The sequence below is a fragment of the Penicillium alfredii genome (assembly GCF_028826965.1).
Source record: "Penicillium alfredii strain IBT 34128 chromosome Unknown utg000001l_segment0_segment0, whole genome shotgun sequence".
Lineage (NCBI taxonomy): Eukaryota > Fungi > Ascomycota > Eurotiomycetes > Eurotiales > Aspergillaceae > Penicillium > Penicillium alfredii.
The window spans coordinates 1,321,498-1,346,930 of NW_026622698.1; the positions used below are offsets into that span (position 1 = coordinate 1,321,498).

General features: G+C 53.5%; 15 protein-coding genes across 15 annotated transcripts; 5 read left to right on the forward strand and 10 right to left on the reverse strand.

Moving 5' to 3' along the window:
* Positions 1-37: 37 nt before the first annotated feature.
* NUU61_000486 (RNA methyltransferase) lies at positions 38-1,465 on the reverse strand (the record flags this gene model as incomplete). The annotated part of the gene is made up of 3 exons (XM_056651070.1): positions 38-1,094; positions 1,176-1,315; positions 1,445-1,465. 3 exons carry the CDS (start codon positions 1,463-1,465, stop codon positions 38-40), a joined length of 1,218 nt encoding a protein of 405 aa, XP_056515920.1.
* A 437-nt stretch (positions 1,466-1,902) lies between these two features.
* Positions 1,903-2,703, reverse strand: NUU61_000487 (2-deoxyribose-5-phosphate aldolase; the record flags this gene model as incomplete). Its single annotated transcript, XM_056651071.1, has 1 exon — positions 1,903-2,703. One exon carries the CDS (start codon positions 2,701-2,703, stop codon positions 1,903-1,905), a length of 801 nt encoding a protein of 266 aa, XP_056515921.1.
* A 269-nt stretch (positions 2,704-2,972) lies between these two features.
* Positions 2,973-3,706, reverse strand: NUU61_000488 (uncharacterized protein; the record flags this gene model as incomplete). The annotated part of the gene is made up of 4 exons (XM_056651072.1): positions 2,973-3,264; positions 3,385-3,491; positions 3,541-3,619; positions 3,693-3,706. The coding sequence occupies 4 exons, from the start codon at positions 3,704-3,706 to the stop codon at positions 2,973-2,975; spliced, it is 492 nt and encodes a 163-aa protein (XP_056515922.1).
* An 85-nt stretch (positions 3,707-3,791) lies between these two features.
* On the reverse strand, positions 3,792-5,540 carry NUU61_000489 (putative siroheme synthase; the record flags this gene model as incomplete). Its single annotated transcript, XM_056651073.1, has 2 exons — positions 3,792-5,158; positions 5,216-5,540. 2 exons carry the CDS (start codon positions 5,538-5,540, stop codon positions 3,792-3,794), a joined length of 1,692 nt encoding a protein of 563 aa, XP_056515923.1.
* Positions 5,541-6,501: 961 nt separating this feature from the next.
* NUU61_000490 (proteasome regulatory particle lid subunit RPN5) lies at positions 6,502-8,220 on the forward strand (the record flags this gene model as incomplete). The annotated part of the gene is made up of 5 exons (XM_056651074.1): positions 6,502-6,588; positions 6,645-6,701; positions 6,775-7,011; positions 7,068-7,556; positions 7,618-8,220. The coding sequence occupies 5 exons, from the start codon at positions 6,502-6,504 to the stop codon at positions 8,218-8,220; spliced, it is 1,473 nt and encodes a 490-aa protein (XP_056515924.1).
* A 152-nt stretch (positions 8,221-8,372) lies between these two features.
* On the reverse strand, positions 8,373-9,268 carry NUU61_000491 (alpha/beta hydrolase; the record flags this gene model as incomplete). Its single annotated transcript, XM_056651075.1, has 2 exons — positions 8,373-8,799; positions 8,841-9,268. 2 exons carry the CDS (start codon positions 9,266-9,268, stop codon positions 8,373-8,375), a joined length of 855 nt encoding a protein of 284 aa, XP_056515925.1.
* A 242-nt stretch (positions 9,269-9,510) lies between these two features.
* NUU61_000492 (uncharacterized protein) lies at positions 9,511-9,994 on the forward strand (the record flags this gene model as incomplete). Its single annotated transcript, XM_056651076.1, has 2 exons — positions 9,511-9,572; positions 9,694-9,994. The coding sequence occupies 2 exons, from the start codon at positions 9,511-9,513 to the stop codon at positions 9,992-9,994; spliced, it is 363 nt and encodes a 120-aa protein (XP_056515926.1).
* Positions 9,995-11,500: 1,506 nt separating this feature from the next.
* On the reverse strand, positions 11,501-12,063 carry NUU61_000493 (40S ribosomal protein eS27; the record flags this gene model as incomplete). The annotated part of the gene is made up of 3 exons (XM_056651077.1): positions 11,501-11,683; positions 11,846-11,908; positions 12,061-12,063. 3 exons carry the CDS (start codon positions 12,061-12,063, stop codon positions 11,501-11,503), a joined length of 249 nt encoding a protein of 82 aa, XP_056515927.1.
* A 549-nt stretch (positions 12,064-12,612) lies between these two features.
* NUU61_000494 (aminoalcoholphosphotransferase) lies at positions 12,613-14,324 on the reverse strand (the record flags this gene model as incomplete). The annotated part of the gene is made up of 7 exons (XM_056651078.1): positions 12,613-12,726; positions 12,795-13,462; positions 13,533-13,628; positions 13,679-13,725; positions 13,792-13,949; positions 14,054-14,063; positions 14,185-14,324. The coding sequence occupies 7 exons, from the start codon at positions 14,322-14,324 to the stop codon at positions 12,613-12,615; spliced, it is 1,233 nt and encodes a 410-aa protein (XP_056515928.1).
* A 920-nt stretch (positions 14,325-15,244) lies between these two features.
* On the reverse strand, positions 15,245-16,445 carry NUU61_000495 (NIPSNAP family protein; the record flags this gene model as incomplete). The annotated part of the gene is made up of 2 exons (XM_056651079.1): positions 15,245-15,729; positions 15,797-16,445. The coding sequence occupies 2 exons, from the start codon at positions 16,443-16,445 to the stop codon at positions 15,245-15,247; spliced, it is 1,134 nt and encodes a 377-aa protein (XP_056515929.1).
* Positions 16,446-16,950: 505 nt separating this feature from the next.
* NUU61_000496 (uncharacterized protein) lies at positions 16,951-17,241 on the reverse strand (the record flags this gene model as incomplete). The annotated part of the gene is made up of 1 exon (XM_056651080.1): positions 16,951-17,241. One exon carries the CDS (start codon positions 17,239-17,241, stop codon positions 16,951-16,953), a length of 291 nt encoding a protein of 96 aa, XP_056515930.1.
* Positions 17,240-18,054, forward strand: NUU61_000497 (pyridoxamine 5'-phosphate oxidase family protein; the record flags this gene model as incomplete). The annotated part of the gene is made up of 2 exons (XM_056651081.1): positions 17,240-17,356; positions 17,440-18,054. The coding sequence occupies 2 exons, from the start codon at positions 17,240-17,242 to the stop codon at positions 18,052-18,054; spliced, it is 732 nt and encodes a 243-aa protein (XP_056515931.1).
* Positions 18,055-18,445: 391 nt separating this feature from the next.
* On the forward strand, positions 18,446-19,480 carry NUU61_000498 (lipoyl(octanoyl) transferase LIP2; the record flags this gene model as incomplete). The annotated part of the gene is made up of 1 exon (XM_056651082.1): positions 18,446-19,480. One exon carries the CDS (start codon positions 18,446-18,448, stop codon positions 19,478-19,480), a length of 1,035 nt encoding a protein of 344 aa, XP_056515932.1.
* Positions 19,481-19,962: 482 nt separating this feature from the next.
* On the reverse strand, positions 19,963-20,935 carry rho3 (Rho family GTPase RHO3; the record flags this gene model as incomplete). The annotated part of the gene is made up of 4 exons (XM_056651083.1): positions 19,963-20,081; positions 20,149-20,350; positions 20,430-20,631; positions 20,874-20,935. 4 exons carry the CDS (start codon positions 20,933-20,935, stop codon positions 19,963-19,965), a joined length of 585 nt encoding a protein of 194 aa, XP_056515933.1.
* A 1,078-nt stretch (positions 20,936-22,013) lies between these two features.
* On the forward strand, positions 22,014-23,677 carry NUU61_000500 (uncharacterized protein; the record flags this gene model as incomplete). Its single annotated transcript, XM_056651084.1, has 3 exons — positions 22,014-22,054; positions 22,107-22,265; positions 22,318-23,677. The coding sequence occupies 3 exons, from the start codon at positions 22,014-22,016 to the stop codon at positions 23,675-23,677; spliced, it is 1,560 nt and encodes a 519-aa protein (XP_056515934.1).
* Positions 23,678-25,433: the final 1,756 nt, after the last annotated feature.

Consider the following 25,433-nt stretch of genomic DNA (forward strand, 5'->3'; position numbering starts at 1 on the left):
AAACAACACACGGAGACAGGGACACGCCCAAAACGAACTACTGCCTCTGAACCAATCCACGCAAACTCGTCAACCCCAACCACACAGCCTCCTCCGTCCGAATAGTACGACTCCCCTGACCTGGCAAGACATTAACCCAGTAATCAAACAACTTCTCGGCCTCCGTAGGCCGGATCTCCATTTCCTGGAGGTGGGGGTCATTCCGGATCGCAGCCTCGATACCAGCGACACCACCAAACACCACAAGCAGATGGTTATACTGCGGCAAGGAAGGGGAATCATCAGCCAGAACGCGGTGGACGGGGTCGCCGCGCTCAGAGGTGCCGAAAGAAAGATCGTAGCCGCCGTCGAAGGGACATTCGGTGAAGACGGCCGACAACGACCGGCACCGGCGCACATAGTAGCCCCAGTAGTAGCCGGCTTCTGCGCGCGGCGCGGACGGGTGCACGGGCTCGGCGGTTGGGGTGCCGTCTTGCGGGAGGCGGACGGTGACGCGGGAGCGTGGGGGGAGGTCGAGGTGTGGGACGGTGACTTTTTGGGAGAGACCTGTGTCGACGACGACGGCCGGGTCATCATTGCCTTCGTCGCCGTTGTCGTCATCGTGGGGACGTTTGTTGTTGCCGTTTTTCTTATTCTGCTTGCGGGGCTGTTGCTGCTGCTGCTGCTGCTGGTACTGGTGGTGTTGCTGTCGGCTTGCGTGCTCGGCGGGCGAGACGACAATCCCCTCGCGGTAGTCGCACCACTCGTTGGCGCGCAGGTGGTGCGGCATATCCAGACTGGGCAGCAGACCCGCAGTGCGCAAGTTCGGATGCATCGGGAACAGATGCTTGCGCAGATACGGCGGCGTCTCGAGGTACGACAGCAGATGCGCCAGGAAATGCGACGGGTCCGAGTAGGCCGTGTACCCGCTGCGGTGGCCGGTGTGGTTCATGCCATAGCTGGCGTCGTCGGGGTTGTCGTACCCGTAGCCGTCGTCGTCGCTCGATGTGTGGTTCTCGTCATCCTCGAAGATGACTACCTCGTCGACGCAGAACACGGCCAGTGCGCGTGCGATGGCGCCCGCCAAGAGGGTCTTTTGCTCGGGAGATTGCGCGCTGGAAATTTGATTTCGCATTAGGACCCACGGTATCGCTCATTGCACACCACCTTGCCCAGCTCGGTATTGTATTACTCACTTGGCAATAATGCTGCCCGGCAGCGCAACGGTCAGCGTATGCGACCGGCCCCCGGTCGGAGTAAACACGGCCGACGGCTTGGAGGTGTAGTCGAGGACATCCTGTCCTTGGGATGGCCGGCCGTTGGAGGATTTATGTTTCTTTGCCACTTGATCAGCATGGATTCTTTTTCCGAGTGGCACAGGCAGTGGACTGGTTAAGACATGGTGCAGGGATCCGATGCCGTTACATAGCCACTTGTATATAGAGATAAAAAAAAAGGAGTTTACCTTGAAAGACGGGTTTTTCATTTTGCTCGGAAGATCAGAGTGTGCACTCGAGGGGCAATCAATCCGAGAACTCACCACGCGCAGGGATGGGAAGTGGAAAAGGAACAGCAGATCCTTTTTTCACGCGAGGTGCAAGGCATGGCCATTGAGAACCAGCAGCACTGCACACCATGACGTCGTGTGCTCCACGGCTCCACCGACGGCCGTTCCCACGGATCGCCTCGAGAGTATGGGAGCGGTCTACGCGGGAAAGCACGCGACATGGAAGATCGGCAGATACTCGTTTTCAGGGAAGACAGGATCTCTGTCAGCCATGGCCGATTTTGCATTTTTGTGTATTGCGGTAACGTTGAACAATTGGGAGATAAATTTGCAAATCCAGCGCTCCACACCTTTCTGACGACATTCCACGGGAACCTTTTGGCTTGTCCCCACAAGGCGCCGAAGCAGGGCCCTTCTTAAGACACCGCGTGACTGGCCCCTTGCTCCAGCAGCTCGCCCTCGTTAAGCTCAGTGACGATACGAACCCCTGAACTCGTTCCGATCCGCTGGGCGCCGGCCTTAACCATGCGCACACAATCCTCAGCCGAGCGGATCCCGCCGCTGGCTTTGATCTTGCAGTCGCGGCCACACATATCGGCGGCGACGCGCATGAGCGAGATATGCTGAACACTGGCGCCGCCATTGAACCCGGTACTGGTCTTGACGAAATCCGCGCCGGCCATGCAGCACACGATCGTTGCGGCCATCAGCTGGTCCTTGTCAAGCTTGGCGACCTCGACAATGGTCTTGAGGGTTATTGGTGCGGGGGCGGCCTGGCGCACTGCGACGATATCGTCGTAGACCGCCGTGTACATGCCCTTCTGCAGCAGCTCGTATTTGATCACCATGTCCAGCTCGCTGGCCCCCTGCTCGACCGCCTCTTTCGCTTCCCGTACTTTGTCTGCCGTCTCGTGCGTGCCTTCCGGGAACCCCACCACGCAGGCCACCACAGTGCCAGGGACGTCCTTTAAGTTGGCAACGGCGCGGGCCACGTACCCCAGCCGCACACACACGGCGGCGAAGTTGTTTTCGTGAGCTTCTTTGCAGATGGTGTCGATCTGCTCCGGCGCAATCGGCTCTTTCAAGAGTGTGTGGTCGATCATCCGGTGTATGCCTAGCGGGATCGGCGGCTGTGATACTGACCTCGCCGGCAGCCATTCCTTCATCTTGGAGATCTGAGCCGCCCACTCGGCATCGGTGGACGGGGTAGACGACATGGTGACGGGGTATCTGGTGTAGGGGTAGCGTATATAATTTAGGTGTATTTGGATCTCTCCGTGTCAAAGCTCCAAGAGGGGAAACTGTCACGTGGGGTGTTGGGCCATCATCATGACGAGGCGTGATTCATCTTGACATCCGGAAGTTCCTCCAGATATACTGCAGCGGGATGCGACTGGATCGCTCTACAGGGAACACATGGATTGGCGGGTTCAAGCACAACTAGGAGTCAAGGAAGCAGCATAACAACCGTAGTTCGCAACGTAGTTCACAACCATGCCTTGATCTCAAGCGACTGCTCCCAATATTCACCCGCAACATCCGTAAGTTTTGGTGTCTTATCCATCGCTTCATTTGCAGCTGCCACACTCTGGGCCCCGAACATCATCGACTCGCCCAATACGTCTGCCCGGACCCGGACCCGGACCGCCTCCTCCTCCACCTCCACCGCCGCCACCAGAAGATCCTGAGCCCCAGCCCCAACGGGGACGAGAACTAGAGACAGAGCGAGGTTGGTGGATGTTAAACTGCGAGTTCTGGGCGGCGCCGTAGGGATCGAACTGCGGGTAGAATGGGTGAGCTTCATGAAACAAGCGTGGGACATCGGAGGCAAGAAAATGAAGATATGAGGAAGGAAAGGGGGAAAGAAAAGAAGAAATTCCACGATGCAATCAACCAACGAGCGACCTACCGAGAACAGGCTGACAAAGTACAAGCCGACGAAGAGATAAGCGCTCTCGAAGAAGCGGCTGACGCGCACTGAGAACGGGGGGCTGGGAGGGTCGTGCTGGGTTAGCAAAGCAAAAGTAATGCAAAGACCAGGGTGAATCAATCACCTCTGAAGAGCCTGCCCGTTGGAGAAATACACGGGTTTGGGCGGCGCAGATATGGCGGATGTTGCGATGGGCAAAGTTGCTGAGGTGGAGTTGATCGAATTTATCGATAAGCCTCCACTCAGACCCAACGATCTACAGCACTACCAACACACCCATCGTCTTTCATCATGGAATCGAAGCATTCGCTTGTCTAGGGGTATCTAAATATTCTCTATATACACCATTCCGTAATGCAGATTGTTGTGTGCAAATTATCGCGTGCTCTCGCCCACTGCCTCTGTTGCGGCTTCCGCCTCGCCGTGGAGTTCATCCAGCCCATGGAATCCTTCCTCGATCACCCACCGTTGATCTTGGGGGTTATGCAACACATGGCAACTAGCCCCAAGCACAAGCAATCCAGGTGGGCGCGACCCCGCTGCCTCAAAGGCCAGACAGACATGCTCCAAGGTAGTACGGATGACGCGCTGGTCTGGACATGAGGCCCGTTCGACGATCGCACAGGGAGTATCTTTGGGCCAAAGTGTGCGTGAATGGGGAGTGGAGTCCTCGGCAGGGAAGGTAGTGAGAGACTCCACGAGAGCAGACAGCCGGTGGAGGGCCATGAGGAACACGACTGTCTGGGTTGGCACGTAGGTGGGAGGCTCCGGGGCAGCGCCTTTCCTGCCGGTCCCCGTGCAGACCAGGACCTGGTCGGACACGCCGCGATGTGTCGCGGGGATATCTGCGAAAAGAGATGCGCTCATTGCACTGGTGATCCCCGGTAGCACCACCGGCGGGTACCCTTCCTTCCGGAAGAAGTCGAATTCTTCTGCGCCACGGCCGTACAAATATGGGTCGCCCTGCTTCAGTCGCAGTACTTGTCGTCCATTTCGCAGAGCGGCAAGACCCATCTGCAAGAATTCTTCTTGGGCCTGGTCGGCGTTGCCGGGGAATTTCCGTGCAATGTGGACTTCGGTGCGGCGAGGGATCAAATCTAAGACCGGGGCCGGTACAAGCTTATCGGCCAGGATGATGTCGGCATTATGGATGGCGTTATATGTAGCGCGGGTCAGTAGGTCAGGATGCCCGGGCCCAGAACCTGCGAGCACGATCTTTCCCTTTTGTGACAGCATTTCAGACCCCATGGCGCCTTTGGCATTGTCCTTGCCAGACGAGTAGGCCTTGAGGATAGCGTCGATGTCGGCGTCGCTGATCGACACGAGTTTGCGGAGCGGCCAGTATTCGCAAATCTGCGATAGCCAGCGCATGCGTCTTGTCTTTGCTGCCGCGACGTCACTCTCAGTGACCAACGTGTTGAAGGTATGTTTTTGGCCTGTTGCGTCGTCATCTTCAGCGTCGAATACTTCTCCGCCGAGCCCAGCGGTGTTATCTTCTTCCCACAGCCGCCTGCGCACGGCACCCAGTCGATCGATGGCGGTTCCAAGATTAGGAGGTAGAAAGGCAGAGATTTCCCTCCGCAATCGGGATGCAAGCTTGCAGCCACGACCGGAGGTGGTGATTCCAATATGGAGGGGTCCGTCCGAGTAGGTAGAAAGTAGAGTAAACGAGCACAGCTCGGGGGCGTCCGACACATTGACCGGGATTCTCAAACGCCGGCAGAGCTTCGAGATATGTGGGCCTGAGAAGTATGTCAGTAACAATGCTTACAGTGACAACCATCACAGAGAAAACCTACTCAGCGGGTGGTTGCCACCCAGAGTCACAAAAACCGTATCCACCACCCGGTCAACCTCTTCCCTGCCCAAGCTCGTCAAGTCACCATCCTGAAAGTCACGGCGCACCCATTGCACGGCACCGGTGGCAATATGCTCAGACAAAGCAAAGTGCATGTCCCCGGTATCCGGCGCAATCACGATGGGCAAGGCACCGGCCTCGAGACTCTTGGCACATCGAGCCGCAGCCAAAGGATTGGCACCGACAATCAAATGGACTTGCGATTCGACATTCCAAGCCGTGATCAGCGGCACCGGATGTCCGGGATCGGACGAAGCGTCCTTCATTGTGTCGTGGGGTTGTCCCAAATTGATATGCCCCTCCAGATAAATATCACAGGCGACGCTTCTGGATATGACAGATGAAAAAAAAAAGTGTCGCAGAACCAGCGGGTATTTGAAGCAAACCCTCGACAGGGTGCTCGACCAAGAAACAGCACTTGCCAATGTCGTGGCTTTGCAGAATTCCGCGGAGAAAGCGACAAAATTCACTGAGTAAAAGACCCGTCACGATTGGCGATAACGCGCTGATAAGCGTCCTGGCAGATCTCGGACGGGGATCTGTCACAGCGCAGACTCGATCTCGAGGGGGATCGTACTTGGAGATGTGTCAATGGGATAAATCACGGGTTAATCGGGATCTCCGTTGTTTTTTTCAGTGGACTCGCTTGTCTTTTTTTTCTTTCTTCAAAAAATCTATACAACGTCTGGTCGCCCAATGCGGTTTAGGGGATTGCGTGATCTGTATTATCTAAGCCATTTTGATCCCTCCATAAATGGCATCCACACTCTACCATATAGCACTGGCATAGAGTCTCTAGTATAAAGTGTAGAGCAGCTGGAATATATTAACAGTGTCTGGAAGACCATCTATCCATTGTAGATCAGTTTTCAAATCAAGGTCGGTTGAGAAAGATTGGTTTATTCGGTTTTTCTACGAGAGCCATAGGTTGCAATCATTTCACAAGAAAGATTGAGAGCAATGAAAAAGAATACTTTTCATTTTAATCAAATCAATGTTAAGCAATTACGCCGTAGGAAGAGTGTTGATATCCAGACAAATCGAACACGATCACGTGAGAGCTTCCAGCTCCAGCCAAGGGCGGAGCTTCGGCGTCAACATCTGTCATCCTCCGCCATCGGATTCCGCATTGCCTTGATCTGCTTCACTGTACAAATTTGTTCTTGATTGAAAACTCCTTTCCTCACACCCTGATTGATTCGCCAGCACCCATCCCTATTCGTCACCATGTCCGACGGCGCTCTCTTGAAGGCCGAGAAGGACTTCACCAAGGATGCCGACAAACTCATCCCCGAGGCAGAGGCTCTTGCAAAGGTTAGAGGAGGATGCTTCCTGTGGCTACTAGGATGCTAACTGCGACGATTATCCAGACCGATGTCCAGGGAGCGGTCGACAAGCTGCTAGTCTTGGAGAAGCAAGCACGACAGGTATGGCCCAGCACCATCTCTTACACTGGTTTTCTTGGAGTTTCATAGCTAAATTACTTGCGCATAATCACAGGCATCCGACCTTGCTTCTACATCGCGAGTCCTGATTGCCATCGTCACCATCAGCAAGAACTCCGGCGATTGGAACCTGCTCAATGACCAGGTGCTGCTCCTCTCGAAGAAACATGCCCAACTCAAGCAGGCCACGACGAGGATGGTGCAGGCGGTGATGGGATTTTTGGATGAGACCCCGAACCTGGATGTTAAGCTGTCGGTCATCGAAACACTGCGAACAGTCACCGAGGGAAAGGTACGCTATATGTTTTGGGAGATTCGGAATCCGGTCGCTAACCACGGCCCAAACAGATTTTCGTGGAGGTAGAGCGAGCCCGTGTCACACGCATCCTGTCCAACATCAAAAAGACCCAAGGCGATCTCAATGCCGCGGCAGACATCCTGTGCGAGCTGCAGGTGGAGACGTTTGGGTCGATGACCCGAAGGGAAAAGACAGAATTCATTCTGGAGCAAGTCGGTCTGTGTATCGAGCGGGGCGACTGGACACAGGCTACGATTCTCAGCCGCAAAATCAACAAGCGATATTTTGCCCGCAAGCCCAAGAAGTCCCCTGAGCAGATCGAGAAGCTCAAGCAGGAGGCGGAGGAGAAAGAGAAGACCCGGGCGCCGGATGAAGCCCCGATGGAGGTGGATGACGATGTGACAGATCTCAAGCTCCGGTACTTTGACCAGCAGATTACTCTGGCCAACCACGACTTCAAGTATCTCGACGTCTGCAAGAACTACCGAGAGGTTCTGGACACGGAAGCGGTGGAAAACAATCCAGAGCACCTGCGTGCGGTACGTTTCGAGAAGTATGCCATTGCAAACCAATAAAACTAACGAACTAACGCTTGACCAGTCCCTCGCGCGCATCGTTTACTATATTGTCCTGTCCCCTTACGACAACGAGCAGTCTGACCTTCTGCACCGCATCCAGCAAGACTCGCGATTGGCGCAGGTGCCCGCGGAGGCACGACTGGTGAAGCTGTTCACCATCCCCGAGCTGATGCGCTGGCCGATGGTGGCCGAGCAGTTCGGCCCGCACCTGTGCAGCACGGACGTGTTCGACGCCGAGGCGCGACAGACGGCCGAGAACCAAGCACACCGGAGATGGCAGGATCTGCGCAAGCGGGTGATTGAGCACAATGTGCGCGTGGTGGCCAAGTACTACACGCGCATCCAGATGGGCCGGCTGACCCAACTGCTGGATCTGACTGAGGAGGAGACCGAGAAGTACATCAGCGAGCTGGTCACTTCCAAGATCATCTACGCGAAGATCGACCGTCCCGCGCGGCTGGTCAACTTCGCTAAGCCCCGCGATTCGGATGACGTGCTGAACGAGTGGAGCGGCGACATGAAGAGCCTGCTCGGCCTGCTGGAGCGCATCGATCATCTGATCACCAAGGAAGAGATGATGGCCCGCATCTTGCCGTCTCGTGGCGGCAAGGGCAAGGCCCGTTGAGTGGTGTACAATAATTCGTCACCGCATTAGTTATTGTGAAATGGTTATCAACAGACAGTAAAGAACAAAACGGTACAGTAGTTTATATACTAATCGTAATCGTGTATCCATCAATGTATCACGGGTATGTCGCATCTAGAATAGAGACACCTTTAAAACGGCACATCCATATCCCTCACATCCTCTTCCTCATTCTTAGGTTTAAAATCATTCCCTGAGTCTCCGCGCTCCACCTGCTCCCGAATAAAGCGCACCGCCGCATCGAGGTAAGGCCGTTGACTGGGCAGGAAATGGCCACCAGGATGCCAGACAACACGGCCATCCTTCTCGGGGTCGCCGACACAAGCATCAATCAAAGAGCGGCTCCTAGCCTCTTCGACGACAGCATCGAGCGACCCGAGCACATGCAGCACAGGCGTCTGGATGGGCGGATCCTCATAAAACGCACGGTACCGAGCCCCGGGGGCACGGAAGCCGCTATAGCAGAGCGCGAACTTGAGGGGCGGGTGGAGCAAGGCGGCGGGAGAAAACGAAGAGGGAAAGGGTACTCCCGGCGCAGCAGTACCAGCACCAGCACCACTCCCAGACGAAATTTCATTCGCGCACTTCTCAAACCCAACCTGCCGCCTCCCTCCCCCTCCAACAACGCCGCAACCATCGCTGCCAGCGCGGCGCCCTGCGAGAACCCAATCACGCCGTCAAAGGGGCCCTCGTCGGCCAGCACATGTGCCACGGCCGCCAGCCCGTCGTCGAGACCCTGGTACAGCGGCGGGTCTGCGGTATTGGAGCGCTGCCACCAGCCGTAGGCCTCGATGGCATCGGCTTGCTCGTGGGTGTCGGTGCTGGGCTCGTAACCCGGGATGTCGCTGGGGTTCAGGCGGCGCGGGCCGGTCGGGTAGATGGCGGCGACTTCGTGGTGCGGGAAGGCCTTTTGGATGTGTTTGATTAGGGCGCGGCTTTTGGCGTGGAAGAGGGGTCCTGATTGTGTGTAGCCGTGGAGCATCAGTAGTTTGAGGGGTTTGCGGGTTGCGGAGGGGTTTGGGGCCATTGTGGGGGTGTGGTATCGAGGTTGGATGGTTGTAGCGTGTTGGATGTTAGGGTGGTGTGTACATGAAGGAGCGAAAAGCAGAGGGAAAAAGAGAGAGACAATGAGGGAGAGGTGGAAAATGTTAGTACGCCAAAGGAGAGGATCCCCCGCGATAAGATAAAGATACGCTATTTAAAGTGTCCCTCCGAGGGATTTTTATCACATCAACAACCCTCTCTCTCCTATTCATTCATTTTTCCACCATGAGCGCCCAACTCGACGTGAATATCGACAAGATCGACGGCCAAATGGTCGAGCTGATCGAGTATGCCGTCCCATCCATTTACAAAACAATATATACATTCAACCAGCAGCAACCTTTTACATATCCACGACAACAACACCTACAAACACCCACAAATTAAACCAAATTAACACACAAACAGTGCCTTCGAATCCCACCCCCAGATCCAGCCCCCGAACACCCACCCAACCGTGTTCTTCCTCCTGGACTTCATCCGCAACACGCACCGCATGCTCAAGGACGTCGACCCGGCCAAGTTCGCCGCCGGCGACAGCGGCGCGCGCAACGCCGCGCAGGAGATTCTGGGGCGCAACCAGTTCGCCAATGTGCTGGTGAACGACTCGAGTGGCAAGCTGGCTCTTATGACGGGGAGTGACCCGAACAACCCCGTGGACTTGGGGCCGGAGATTAAGGCGAAGGCGAGGGCTTTGACTGAGGTTTGATTGAGATGGGATTGTCTCTTGTCATGCAATTTTCAGGTCCAATTTGAAGGGATCTATCTTTATGGAACTTGGATTTTGAGGTATTCAGGTTATATATCTCTCTCTTTGAGCCGGGATATTGAATTCGCGGTTCTTTTCTTTCTGTTCAAAGCCAAGCAGTCTTTCGTTTGATCAAATCTATCTACCCTGTTTAATCATATCTGGGTATTTCCCATGGCCAGAGAGTAAACGAATCCCCAGCAAGTATGACGTCTTTTTCTCTATACTGAGGCAATGTAGTTCATACACTTTACCTAGAAAGTATATACCCCGAACAACCCTACACTCTAAACATGATCAATGTCTAAGACAGTCGCAGAAATATACAAATTATAAGAACCCTGTTTATCTCCTATTCCCCCATTTTCCCTATCCCAGAAGCCATGTAGACAGCCGTGTGTACTGACGACAATGCCATAAGATGATGAAAATGATGTCACGGTGCCTGACCACGATGCGGTACTGACGTATGTAGCGCATCTCGGGGCGGGGAACCAGCGCGTCGGCGTGGCTTGTGGGGTCGGGGGATGGACGGAATCGTGTAGATAGTTCGAGAAAACTCCCTTGGATTCTTCGATTAAAGGTGTTTTTTTTTTTTTGGTTACTTGTGTGGGACTTGATCGAATCCACTTTGTGGATAATCAATCCAGTATAGTATAGGGCACTCTGCATTTCAAGTATGTGTCTACATTGAGTGCATATCGACAGGTCTTGTGGACTCGCTTTGGCTAGCCTTGTTATTTTGTAGTTCCCGTTATACTATTAGGGTGTACTCTATCTACTCAGAGTTTACTTATTTAGGTAGGTTGGGCGTAACTCTTCATTGAGCACAACCTTTTACATATACACAACTTGCAACATTCAACATAGAAACCAAAAACCAAATAAAGTCAAAACAATCAAAACAAGACATTCAACAGAGTCAAGCTATATGCTTGAATGCAGATATCCGGAACTCCCTGAGCTGGATGCTGGACTTTTGTAGTCGAGTTCCATCTTCTATCCGTCACGACATAAACATAGAACATAGAACATAAACACAAGCAAAAAAAAAGCAAAACACCGTAGTAGTCTGGTCAAACCACGGGTGAAGACGAGATCAGAAAAAAGTTTTCATGGGGTGGTATGTGACATTTTGAAGAGGACAAGGACAGAACCCCCTCTCTCTCCCCGGAACCCGAACACCGAAGCGCGAAAATAAACGAAAACACCCCGGGCGAAGGGGAAACGGTTCAAGTTTGGCGTATTTTCCATAAGACCAAGGGGGGTATGGGGGCTTTCCTTCTCTCTCTCCATGCTAAAAATTCCCGCTTTTTGGCCGCAGAAACATAAACAAGACACCAAGGGGTGCTAAACAAGTCCCCGTCCCACTTCGCTCATCCACGATTTTTTCATCTTTTTCCCATCATCAAAAAAAAGTAATAATAAAAAAATGGGGGATTTGGGAATTCGTGAAGCGCGTGGCGTTTACTTTCGGCGGAACGAGCAGCCCTCGGTCAGACGGGCCTTGCCACCGGTGGGCTGGCACAGCACGGTCGAGCAGCCGGCGCAGACGACGACGGTCTGGGCGTGCGAGAACACGGTGGTGATGGTGAAGCAGCCGGGGCACTTGACGTCCATGAAGAAGGAGCGGGGCGTGGGCACAAGGGTCTGTGAAAGAAAAATATCCGTATCAGCATTCTGTGTCATGACTGTGTTGTAATGTATTCCCCCTAGGTGCATGTCCGTGTATCGAAGACCGTCCACTCGGGATCCCGATCCCGATTCCACATCCTCATCTCTTTTCCATTCGGGTGTTGTCCAGTTTCATACCTTAAGCTTGTGCTTACGGCCCTCAGCCTGAGGCGTGGGGTTGAGGAGGTCGACCGCGAGAACCTAGAGCAAGCAGCATGTTAGTCCCAAGTTCGAAGAAAATTTTCGATTCAAGATGCGTCTCTGATCGAGGGCACAAATCCACCAAATGTCGAATATGTCCATCGACTCAGACAGATGAAAAAAATAGCGAGATAGCAACAATGGGAGCTCACCATCTTGATTGAAAGTCGATCAGCGAGGGGGTTGATGAAAGGCGCTGATAGCGATGGCCGTGTGGGAAGCGGAAGAGGTGGTTCCCCCCAGGAGAAAGGGATTTGCTCGCCCGTTTGGGGGTTAGGGCTGTTGCCCTCGCTTGGGTCGCTCGATTGGGAATGGACGGAGTGGTCCCGCCAATCAGAGACGAGTTTGGTGCCAGATTTCTCAGGCAGCCATGAACTAGCGATTAGTTAGGTCAGGTGCCTTATTACTTTCTCCGTTTCTATGAGAGGCCTGATACTTCGAGAAGTGTAGAGAAATTACCCGAAGATATTCTTTCATATCATTTCATCCTATTACCTCGTATTTGTTCGCTAAATCGCAGAGCAACTCGCTCGGTGTTGAAATTATGTACTTGCTGACACTCATTTCCATTCGTCATGTCGCGTGGACACGGTGATCCGAGGTTGAACTGTTCGTTTCACAAAGTCCACTGGTCTGCACGACTACGCCCGTATGATCCGCTGGGCTTTTATTCCCTCGACAAATCTCGAGGTCCTGCCAATGCCTTATTTGGTCTTCTTGACAGCCTCGCCTTTGCGCTCCGTCTCCTCGACAAACGGGTACTTGATGGTCAGACACCAGATGTCGATGTAGTCGCATATCGTGGTGATCACGTCAAACTATTCGGGACTTGTATTAGCGGGACCGTGAATGAATTGACAGAAGGACATCCAAAGAGAAAACATACCACGAAGCTGCCATAAATACCGACCGCCAGACCCAGACACGCATAGACAAAGATAACCTGCCCGAACCCGTCGCCGAGTACCGAAGCAGACCAGAGACCGACGACCGGCCCAGCACTATCAATCACGCCGAGGGCCAGCGGGTACAGCAGGATGTTATGGTAGGGGAAGCCCGACTGAACGAGATGGCCGACGATCATGCGGCCGACAGCATAGGCGTTGACCAGGCCAACGTACAGCGCAAAGGGAATCAGAGAGTTATCCAGAATAGTGGGCTGCAGGGCCAGGTAGGCGGGGACCAAGATCCAAATCACCACCAAGGGCAGCAGGCCGTACAGCGGAGCCAGCGGGTCCTGTCCGCGCTGGCGACGCACCTGCATGACATGCCAGATGCTGGAGCTCGTGGCGAAGAAGAGCATGAGCGCGCCGTACACGAGGTACCACTGCGTGAATGGCATGGCGTAGACTTGGTCCGACACGAAACTCGGCTTCGACACGCCCAGCGTCGACAGCATCGGCTGGTGCCAGAAGCTGCCGCCGCCCATGTACGCCGTGATGGCGTACACGGTGCACAGCGTCAGGATGCCTTCGACGGGGCCCGAGATGATGCCGAGGGTCAGGACTTGGGTGTAGTACTCGTCCCACGTCTGCACGTAAAAGGTCATGGTCGCTGTCAAGAGATTGTCAGGACGATCAATGGTCGGATTGGGAGGTTTGCGCGGAATTGGCGCTTCACTTACAGCCAAACAGACTCAGCACGGTCGTCCACGACTGGCCAAGGTTCATCGAAGCCGCAAAGATCAACACGCCCAAGCCGGTGTTGCATGCATCGACGCCTAGATGAATCAGCTCATATTGCCCAATCCATATCTTTGTGCCCACTCACTGTGGTCAAAGAGCTCGCCCAGCGGTCCACTCTGCCTCGTCCTCCGCCTGTAGAAACCCTCAGTAAACCAAGACCTTGAAGACCTTGAAGACCGTGGAAGAGGAGAAACCTACGCCTGCATGCCATCTACGGCATCAAAAGTCTGGTACAAGAACAAGCCCAGCGCGCAGGACGCATAAACCCAGGGCGGACAGTCCTGGTCGAGAGACGGATTGTACCAGAGGACGGTGATGAAATTAAATACCACGAACAAGAAGCCGGTCAAGGTGATCTACAGAAAACACGAGAATTAATTTGATTACTCTGAATGGAAGCAAAAAAAAAAAAAAAAAAAAAAAGGAACAACATCAGAAAGTCTCACGGGCCAGAACTTACGGCATTGGGTCTGTCAAGGCGCAACAGGCAACGGTTTATTAGCTGACTCCATACTCCAGCACATTCTCAGAGACACAGGGGATCTGGAGTATATGCTCGGTCTCTCTCAAGGACAAGATCAGGGAACTCACGCCATCCCCATGGGGAAACAGTGGATCACATATTTGCTATAGAACGGCTTGAGGATGTACCGACTGACGAGCGAGTGGTCGACGCCCGCATAGCGATAGTTGCGGAGGTTCGCGAGGTGATGTTGCCGGATGTAGACCATTCTCTCTTTCTTCTCTCTCTTGTCACAGCATATAATCCCCTAGATTATCCCTAGACGAACCCGCGTCTCAACGTCTCAACTCGGTGAACGCGCGACGCGACAGGATGAAGAAGAGAGAAAGGCGGGGAGAGAATCAACAGAGGAGGTCGGGTGGAGATATGAAGGGGGAAGGAAAGAAAAACAAGAAACACAAGGCCTCGCAAGGAGAAATAAGGGAACAAAAGAAGGGAAAAAGGAAGAAAAAAAAAAAATTTGGGCCCCGCTGGTGTTAGGGGACTGGCAGAATGGAGAGTCTGCCAGAACACGCCGATCCTTTTCTCTTCTTTTTTGCTTCTTCCTTCACTCAGCCAGCCCTTTGATTTTTCTTATTCTTCTCGAATGCTGACTCGAAAACTACTAAACACACTGCGCTATTTCATACTTTCTATTTATTTACTTATTTCCAGCATCTATTGACCTCCCATCTGTTGACCCATCTGTTGACCCATCTGTTGACCCATCTGTTGACCCATCTGTTGACCCATCTGTTGACCCGTGTCTACGGCTATGTGGACCTAAGGGACTCGGCAGACTCCATCTCCCGCTCAAGCCTCCAGGGGCGTCACCACTTGACTCGGCCCACGTGCAGCAACTCAAGTGTGGTTTATGTGCAGTGCAGCAGTGCCAATCAAAGACATCAACTCGACAGATCGTCGACGCAAGAAGTGGGGTTACCCGAGGTTGGTGTTGAGGCCAAGTTCCCGTAGGGCAGAGTGTGGGTGATATGGTAGCAGGCTGGATTCGACATATGCTTCATGCCTAGATACACAATACAGAATAAAATGCAGACAGCGGGAACTATATCCCCTTCCCATCCTGGGTTTCCGGTGTAGCCATCACAATCACAGTCCCTGGTGGAGCCCCCCGCAGATCTCTTCCACTTAACCGACCGGGCTCCAGGGCATTGGAACGAGAATCCGGCTTTGCATCGTCTGGATGAGGGGCACTGTCTTGTGCACCGTCTCTGCCCAGCCCTCGACGCCCCATGATTGCTCTCGTCGCACCTTGCGCTCCTCCAGGTTGGCGAACTGCCACAGATGGTGCACCGTGTTGAGCTCGCCAATCTGCACAAACCACGCCCCCACGCCCTCCATGACCTCGCGGCGTGCTGTGAGGCCACGGCGCCAGTGAGTCTCCCATTCCAGCAGGTTGCCCGGGTGCAACGTGTACGAGCGAAGCTCGAACAGGCCACCCAGATGGCGGGGCGGCGTGGTAGGCCAGAACGAGAACTCCTGCATCAATGACGTCTTCTTGCTCTTGATCAGGCTCTTGAGTTTGCGGTCAAACTCGGGGAATTCGGGGTGCTGCGAGATGTTGTGCAAGGAAGTGTGGTAGCCTTCGTAGCGCTGGTATTCCCAGATATGCACTATTCCAAACGATTAGCAATCTGTTTTCCATACTATTCTCACACCAGGTTGGCTCAATTGATTTACCAAATGTGTCGTTATCCCCCACTTGCGTGCGCCAGCTGCCGACCAGGTTGACGCGGTTCTCCTCGGTGCCGGCCATGCGGGGGTACCACTGGCCCACCAGCTCCACATACTCGTCGACCTTGTCGGGCTTGACATCGTGGAAGACGATCGAATGGACGTACTTGCCGCGGGCCAGCACCTGGGAGAAGGAGCGCTCTATATCCTTGTCGAAATGCTGACCTTCCTTCGTGCCATAGATGAGCGAGGACAGGGCCCCTCGCTTGGCCGCCGAGTCCAGATGCTGGTCCTCTCCTAGATAGCGGTGCATCGACAGTGAGCCCAGTTCTTTCTGGTCAAGTGTAGCGGCCGCATCAAAAGCTGGGCGGACTGGGTCATAGCGACTCGCATTGCTCACATGCGGAGCAGTGGGAGCGGACTCACGGGAAGGGGGAGAAGAGGAGGCAGAGGCTTCGACAGACTGACTCTCTTTCTGTTCCTTTCTCTTGCGAGCTTGCTCGAGGTTCTCGCGAAACTCCTTCTGTCGCCGGTTGAATTCGGTGGGATCACCTGTGATATCGCGGATGGAGGGGGCGCGCGACGCGATGGCCGTGGAACTGCTGAATGGCCGCACCAGCGAAGTCGCCGAGCGGACGACACGTGGACTGAACATGGTGTGGATGGAGAGAATTACAAAGGAAAACTAACGACCACGCAGATGCAGAGTGTAGAGACAAAAGAAGCTCCAGGGGAATCAAGGGCGATCAAGTAAGAGAGGGAATGTGGGGATGGAAGGAGAAAGAGAGAGAGAGAGAGAGTTGAAGAGGAGTACAAGGGATAGATTAGAGTGCGGGGAAAGGTAAGCTCCCCGGTACTGATACGGGCAGTGCTGGTACCCGGTACCCAAGGATCCTTCGGGGCATCTACGGGCGGGTGGGTAATGATGACATTGGGGCAGGGTAGCAGTACAAGGAATGTCCCCCAGAATCGATGGCGGATCCCCTTAATAAGAGCTCTTTCATAGGTCCTTGTCATCCTTAGAATAGACTCCTTTGGCCACTCTTCAACTGCCAATGGGCATGGTTCCCAGGTGACCCTAATTCTGAGTCTGATTTTCCTCGATTTCGGGGTTAAATCATGCAGATCAGCTATCTGGCTCTGAATCCTTGCTGTCGCCATCATGACGAAAGTCGACTCCACACACTGCACATCCCTGCCTCGTCCAAGGTCGAATTTTCTGTACGCGTGTAGGGTAGAGCAAACAGTAAGGTGTGCAGGTAGTTGACATCGGAGAGAGCATGCATCCATCCATGGAACGGGCCGTCAGCAGAATCCGCCACGTCCTTCTGTTTCCCCCGGTGGATGACGTCGATGGGAAACGGACTCACCGCCCGGCAGATCGCATCAGAGCCCACTTCGACGGAGTCTTGGGCTTCATGTCCAGCCGATTTGCCCTCTACACACATCATGACGGACTCTCTCAACCCCCCACTCTCGTACGAGGCTTCTGCCACCACCACTCATCCTCATGAGGCGACCTCACTGCCAACCGAAGTGATTTCATGTCTGAAGAACTCGCGCTTCGTATGTCGAAACCCCCACCCCACCTTGAAATATATAGATCCTGTCCGAATCAGTTCCCTAACATTTGGGCTCTTTTCACACAGCTTCATCTGGCAACATGTGATGGCACGACCCCCCACATCTCCCTCATGTCCTACACCTACCTCCCCTCGACACCCTTTGACCCCTACCCGACCATCATCATGACCACCAACCCATCCTCGCGTAAGACCAACCACCTCCTGTCCAACCCGCGCGTTTCGCTGCTGGTCCACGACTGGGTCTCGCACCGCCCGCCGACCCGAGCCCCCAATCCGCACGGCGATCGCGACGGCTCTCCTCCACCGGCGGCAACCCGTTCATCACTGGCTAGTCTGTTGCTGAACCTGAACACGAGCGCCCTGTCCAGCATCTCGACCACAATCACCGGCGACGCTCAGTTCTTGGAACCCGGATCCCCGCAGGAGACTTGGTGCAAGGAGCGACATCTAGAGAACAACACCTTTGAAGAGGAGGAGATCAGCTTGTTTGGTCAGCAGCAGCGCCAGGATCCAAGTCAGAGACGACCGAGTATGTCTATCGATAGTGATGTGCGCGTGGTTACGGTCCGAGTGACCGAGGGCCGTATTGCGGACTGGAAGGGTGGTGTGCGCGATTGGGTCTTACTCCCGCCTACAGAGGACCAGCAGGTTGCGCTGGTTAATGGCGTGCCCTCGTAGTCTTGGGGACTATATGCCAGTAACTTGACTGGGGTTTCGAATTGCGCCTAATTCGACTTGTGGGTTAAAATGAGTGTAGATGAGCTTGTCTGTCCATTGGACGTCAAGAAGCCATGACCCGCAAATGGGGTATGAAGGATGAAAGATGACCGGATTAAATGAACGATGAATGTTTAGTCCAGGGGAGATTGAATTGAGAGAAGATCTGCTTAACTGTACATCAACTGCTCAACGCCAACGCTTTATCGCGGCTTATCGGCCAGGGAACTTCTCCGCAGCCAGACTTCACCCGAGGAAAACTCCAACGCGCAACATCAATTGAACAAATCCATGGAGTCCTCACAATCAAGCAGCCTCAACTAAAACTTCCCCCATCCTTTCTTTCTCCATCATGCGTCTCGCCCACCTCCACCTTCCCCACACAACACCCTTCGCACGAGTCTCCGACCTCCAACAAGCCCTCACAACCCGCCTCCTCACCTACAAAAAACTAGCCTCCCCAGGCTCCCTCTCCTCCCAAGAACAAGACCGCCGCAAGCCCACCAGCAATGCTGCCACAGCTTCAACAGCAACAGCACCCCCACCACCCCCCGACCCAACCATCATCACCTTCACCCCGAACCCGGTGTACACGACCGGCCGCCGCGACCTGCCGCCCTCCAACACGAGCACCCATCCCCCGAAACTCCTCTCCCTCCCACCGTCTCTCGAGCCGATCCGGTCTCTGCTCACCCCGTCGGGATCCGGCCCCGCGACGGCGGAGTACCACCCCACGCTGCGCGGCGGCCAGACTACCTACCACGGGCCCGGGCAGATGGTCGCGTACACGATCCTGGATCTGAAGCGGCTGGGACTGACGCCGCGGTGTCATATCCGGGTGTTGGAGAATAGCGTGATTGATCTGCTGGGGAGCTATGGGGTGACGGGGTTTGTGACTGATGACCCGGGAGTCTGGGTAGATGACGCCCAAGTATCCACATCCACATCCACCATTACATCTACATCTTCTGCTTCGGCATCATCATCTATCCCAAATACCAACCAACCCAAAAAAATCACCGCCGTCGGCGTCCACCTCCGCCGCAATATCAGCAGCTACGGCATCGGCCTGAATGTCACCTCGGAGCCGATGTGGTATTTCCGCCAGATCGTCGCCTGCGGGCTCGAGGGCCGCGAGGCGACCAGTCTGCAGGGGCTGGGGGTGCACGATGCCAGTGTTGACCAAGTCGCTGCTGGGTTCGTGGACCGGTTTGTGAGCCGGGTCAATGCGGATTTTGCGTGTGGCCAGGGTGCGTTGGGGGAGAGGATTGAGGAGGTTTATTCGGTTCGGGGGGGGATCTTCTTTGATCTTGCTTTCACATTTCTACTTGGTACTTGCCAATATAATGGGGCTACTATGATAGAGATCCTCAAAGTATTGATTTAAAATGTACTATGACACAAAAGAAGGTCATTATCAGAATCACATAGTCCAATCCAGGATAGTCCCAGTTAGCAAGGTCTATCTATATGCACGACTGCCTGTCCCTTAAAGTCCCAGACTGGACAGTCTAGTATTCCATTTGCTCGGATACCACGAAATAATCATCTTGTATATATCAAGTCAATTATCTGAATCTGAAGAAAACCAACATCGCTGAAATGCTGCGTCAACCAAAGGCCGAGCCAATGCAGAATGCGGCACTGGGACAGGATAAAGCCCGCCAGTGCCCCGGCCAGACAGAGAAGAGGAAGTTCCAAAAAGAGGAAGGAAAGGGGAAAAAGGGGAAAGAAAAGTTAAGGCAATTTGGGAGGAATTCAAAACACCGGATGCATAGGGGAATCAACGAATTCAATCAGGACCAAAACAAAGGGGGAGAAGGGGGATAGAAGCAGTAAGATACAAAGGCAGCGAATCAACAACGCAGGCTAAAGAATGATGCACTGAGAGCCAGATCCCTTGGACCCAGCGGGCTTAACCTCGAGAGCGACCTTGGCGGCTTCATAGAAGCTTTCTCTAATCCCGCGATTTTGGACGGCGGAGCATTCTGGAAGAACCGGGTTAGTCAGTCCATGCAGTATGCAGTCGGTGGTTCACAGTAATTCCAGTCCTACCCAGGTATTTGACAGCGCCAATCTCCTTGGCCTTGGCCAGCCCCTGCTGGAACGAGATGGTGTTGGGATTATCGTTCAGGTCGTCATCCTTGCGCAAATCGCATTTGAGGGCCGTCAGCACCACGCGCACCCCGGGGCAGTTGTCGTTGATCTCGGCAATCCATTTCGAGCCGACGTTCTCGAACGAGTCGCGGCTGTCGACCTGCACGGAAGAAAAAAACAAAGGTCAGCCGGCCGGATTGGAAATCTTGGTCTGAGGCCAAAGGTCCGTGGCTTCTTACGCTGAAACAGAGCATGAGCACATGCGTGTCCTCGTATGATAGCGCACGCAACCGGTCGAATTCTTCCTGTCCGGCCGTATCCCATAGCGAAAGCTCCATATGTACATTATCGACGAAGATATCTGGGGCGCGTATGAGTTTCGAGTTTCCGGGGTGAGAGTAGAAATTCAAGGCAGAGTGATAATACCGTGGACGTAGTTTTCTAGAGAGTTCAAACGAGTCAGCGAACACACGAGTTCAGCTCCGTAAGTGGTGGGTTATGCGCACGTACCAAAAACCGTAGGCTCACTGTCCACCACGAAGCACAGCGGTCAATCCTCCATAAATACATAATTCTGGGAATGGGGGCCCTCCTTACTAGACAGTGGGAAAGAATCTAGTTGTCCAAGTCCATTAGCGATCGAGAGTGGCAGGGGGGAGGGGGGGGGGGAAGACTCGACACACCCTCTTGTAAACACGTTCAGCGCAGATGTTTTCCCGCAGGCACCGTCGCCTCTGTCCAGCATGCAATGGTTAGCTTTGGATCCAGCTTGATCAGGAGAACCAAACCGACAGAAGAACCATCTTGCGCTGAACGACTTTCTGACGCCCGCACAGATCCATTGCGAACAGTGACGTGGGCCCGGAGGGAATATACTCAAGACAAGAAAGAGAGCGAAGTCCCGAAAAGAGTCAATATAAGACCAATTTAGTTCAAATAATCACCAGAGATAGTTTATAAAGTAGTCTCAACGCGGAGTCGGGCTTAGGGAGGGTCGAGGGAAGACGCCACGGAGTCGATGACATCGCGCCCTGAAAGGGGATCGGCGAATAAGGTCTCCCCTTCTGGAAGGCCTCGGGCACGCTTCTTTTTTGGTTCTTCTTTCAGGAACGGGAGAATCAAAAGTATGCGGGTTGGCCGTGTTGGAAATATCCGCCAGGCCATCCTGTTTCTTGACTCTCTTCTCCATGTCTTGCTCAGGTGGAATCCCGACTATCCCCACGCTGGGCCAAGGTTCTGCAGCTGTCATCGGCTTCGCTACCCACCCGACAGTTAGTCCTGCAGCCTTTCGGACGCCCCGTCTCTGCGATCTGCAAACTGCTTTCAGCGTTGATCAGCCTCGGGAAAAACAGAGTCGTCATTGGAAGATTTGAAGTTGCGGCGCTGAAGGATCATTAGTGTCTTCGGGAGCCATACCACGCTTCTGACAGGGGTACCCCGATCAGCGTTGCAGAATGGCCCTAAAGATTCTGTATATTCATGAACATGTTATGGTCCAGTGAGAGACTGGACACTCCATCGCAACAAGATGGCATTGGTATTGGCACTGAAGGCATCTGCACAGCCGATTAATGAAAACAAAAAAATGAAATGAAATAAAATACATAAAATAGAAGCCAAAATCAATCGAAATCAATCGAAATCAAGAGCGATCTCGTAGATCAAAATACAAAGGATCCGTTGACCAGTTGGCCGGGAATGATTGGCGGAGAACCTAAGGCCGCGTTATCTTGCAGCTTCTCCCCGCCTCAGCTTCACCCCAGCCCGTTGCAACTTGTCTCCCCTCATTGTTTCTTTCACCTCCCACACATCAACACATCAACATGTCAGACGATGATTTTATGCAGGACTCAGGGGACGAGGAGTATGCCCGCCAACCCCCTCGCTGTCTCCCAGCTAAGCTGACCGATATCCAGCTACGACTTTGAGTACGAGGATGCCGACGAGGATGAGTCAGGCGACATCGGGATCGAAAACAAATATTACAATGCGAAGCAGATGAAGGTGGATAACCCCGAGGAGGCGGTTGATGAGTTCCTGGGTATACCACCGTTGGAGCAAGACAAGAGCGATTGGTAAACAAGCTCGAAGACGATCGCGGCGATTGTTGCTGATGGGTGACAACAGGGGATTCAAAGGATTGAAACAGGCTATCAAGCTGGAGTTTAAGCTGGGGAGATACAGCGATGTAAGCCTGCCCTCTATACTTGGCTACTACTCACACATGGAACTCACCCCTCGCCCTGTGCAGGCCGTCGAACATTACCGAGAACTGTTGACCTATGTCAAATCAGCCGTCACGCGAAACTACTCCGAGAAATCCATCAATAACATGCTCGACTACATCGAAAAGGGGTCCGACGACGCCCAGGCATATCAGTGCATGGAAGAGTTCTACTCCCTCACCCTCCACTCTTTCCAAAACACCAACAACGAGCGACTCTGGTTGAAGACAAACATCAAATTGGCACGGTTGTGGCTGGAACGCAAAGACTATGGTCAGCTGAGCAAGAAAGTACGGGAGCTGCACCGGGCTTGTCAGCGCGAGGACGGGTCCGACGACCCTAGCAAGGGAACCTATTTGCTCGAACTCTATGCCCTGGAAATCCAGATGTACGCCGAAACGAAGAACAACAAACGACTCAAGGCACTCTATCAGCGGGCTCTCCGCGTACGATCGGCGGTTCCACACCCCAAGATCATGGGGATCATCCGCGAATGTGGAGGGAAGATGCACATGAGTGAGGAGAACTGGGAGGAGGCACAGAGCGACTTTTTCGAATCATTCCGCAACTACGACGAGGCCGGGTCAATGCAACGGATCCAGGTTCTCAAATACCTTGTCCTCACGACCATGCTCATGAAGTCGGACATCAACCCCTTCGATTCCCAGGAGACCAAGCCATACAAGAACGACCCGCGCATTTCCGCCATGACCGACCTGGTCGATTCCTTCCAGCGCGATGACATCCATGCCTATGAAGCAGTGCTGAGCAAACACCCCGATGTGCTGGCCGACCCGTTCATCGCGGAGAACATCGACGAGGTCAGCCGGAACATGCGCACCAAGGCTGTGCTCAAGCTTATTGCGCCCTACACGCGCTTCTCGCTCAAATTCATCTCCAAGCATATCAAGATCGCCGTGCCCGAGGTTTTGGACATTCTCAGCTTCTTAATTCTCGACAAGAAGCTCAATGCCAAGATCGACCAGGAAAACGGAACGGTCGTGGTCGAGAGTGCGAGTGACGTGGAGCGACTGCGGGCCCTGGAAGAGTGGGGGTCATCGCTGGGGAGTCTGTGGCAGATGGCGCTCAATGGCGAGGGATTCCGCGCGGACGAGTTCTCTCCTGGACCCGGTTCGATGTTTCCAACCGGCTTGGGCGACGACTCTCCCTGTCGGCATGCGAATGAACCCGCGGCAGCGCAAAGAGGCGAAAGGCAAACCAAAGCTTACAGCCAAGCTAAGCGGAGGCTTTTAGGGCTGTAGACCCCCCCCCCCCCCCCCCCTTGAGTCATCCATGTTAATGGCTCCACATGCCGCAGTGTCGCCGATTCCCGAACGGCTCGCTCACACGTGTCTGGCACCTGCGGTTTTTCATCCCAGCGAGGACGTTCCCGCGGTTGATGGAGGGTGGGATCCAAGAGGATCTGGTTTAGGCGCCCGTCTGTGGGGTGGTCGACAAATCTCACACCGCGTTTTTCTACAACCTCCTGCCACGGGGGATATGCCGAGTCCTGACATTTGAAGCATTGCCGCTTGTGCATCTCATTCAGCAGACCCGCTATTTAGAGTTGCTGTGACATAAGACGCTAAAATCACGATAAGATGAACCATCCAATCCCTTGTGAGGAGAATCGAGTAGAACCTCTTCAATCTTTTCTGCTGCTATTGGGGCCGAAAAAAGTACGAAGCTGGGAGAAACCCGGGGGGTTGGGTTTCCCACCCCCCAAGCGACATGCACTGCAGGCAAATCACATCGCCGAATCCGCCGCCCGGTTGACAAGATCGCGGACTTTACCAGACATGGCAAGAGACTCCGAGCGTGGCGCTTGGTCGGGGACTTGGAGAGAGAGAGAAAGAGACAGAAAATAGAAAGACATGTGAATTTGTTCGGGGATTGTTCTTGAATGTGACTTTATCCAGTACCAACCTTAAAAGTCATCGAGGAATCCCGTTTGGCATGCTGATCTATACATCCCCTCGGTAGAAGAATGACCTGAATGACCTGTCACTTTTCCTTCTTTTCTCTTCCCCTTCCCAGGGTGATCTGAGACGCAGAGCAATTCCCGAAACTTAGACCCACCGGGTGTTGAAAGGGTGAGCATACATGCACAGTCCCCCTCCAGCTGGGATCACGATCGAGGTCCACCTATCAAGCGCGAGTCTGGAGTCGGGTGATAGGAGCTTTGACTTGAACTTCGTGTTATTATTATTATTATTATTATTATAATTATCATACTAAGTATTTTGACTGGCAATTTAGTTCTTTGGTTCGCGTCAACCTGGGAAGTACATCAACCATGGACATTCTATATCCCACGTGGATAACGATATTATCCTGGTCTAACCCCGGTCCCTCGAGCCGAATCGCAAATTCAGAGGTTTTCAGCTCTGTCGAGACGATGGAAACCCCCGCTTTCACCGAGCCCGATTACCCGAAAGAATAATATGAGAGGTATTATCTCCTTAGTACTTACTAGATTATACAATATCGAGAGTATGCTGGACTATACTTGACTGGATCATTGGGCCCGAGATGGTACCGACTAGATTAGCCTGAGAATCCTGAATTTGTGAATTGAATTCTTCTAGTTTTTTTTTTTTTCTTAATTCCTTTACTGTTTCAAGCCCTTCAATTCTTGGGATCGGCAGGAAATTAAAAGAAATCAAAGTAGATAGCTATCGGGCTCTGCGGGTCCCAGTTCCTGGTGTGTTGGCAGATCAACTTCACGGAGGGGTTCCCCTCTCCAGAGTTTCTGGTCTTTTTCCTTTCGATGCCCTTCTGTTCTGATTCTCGTACTTTGCTTTTGTCTCTTTTGCTTATCTCCATCTTTCTCGGTTTCTCTCGGCTTTTCTCCTTTCTCCCATGATTATCTCATCCTCGTGAGGTCTTGAAGTAACAAAAAAAAAAAAAAACAAAAAAAAACAAAAAACAACCAAACGTGAGTCTCCGATCGCTGGTTTTGTGTGTCATGGCGTATCATCCACTTGGACTCCCATCCTTGGCCTTTCTCTCTCCCCC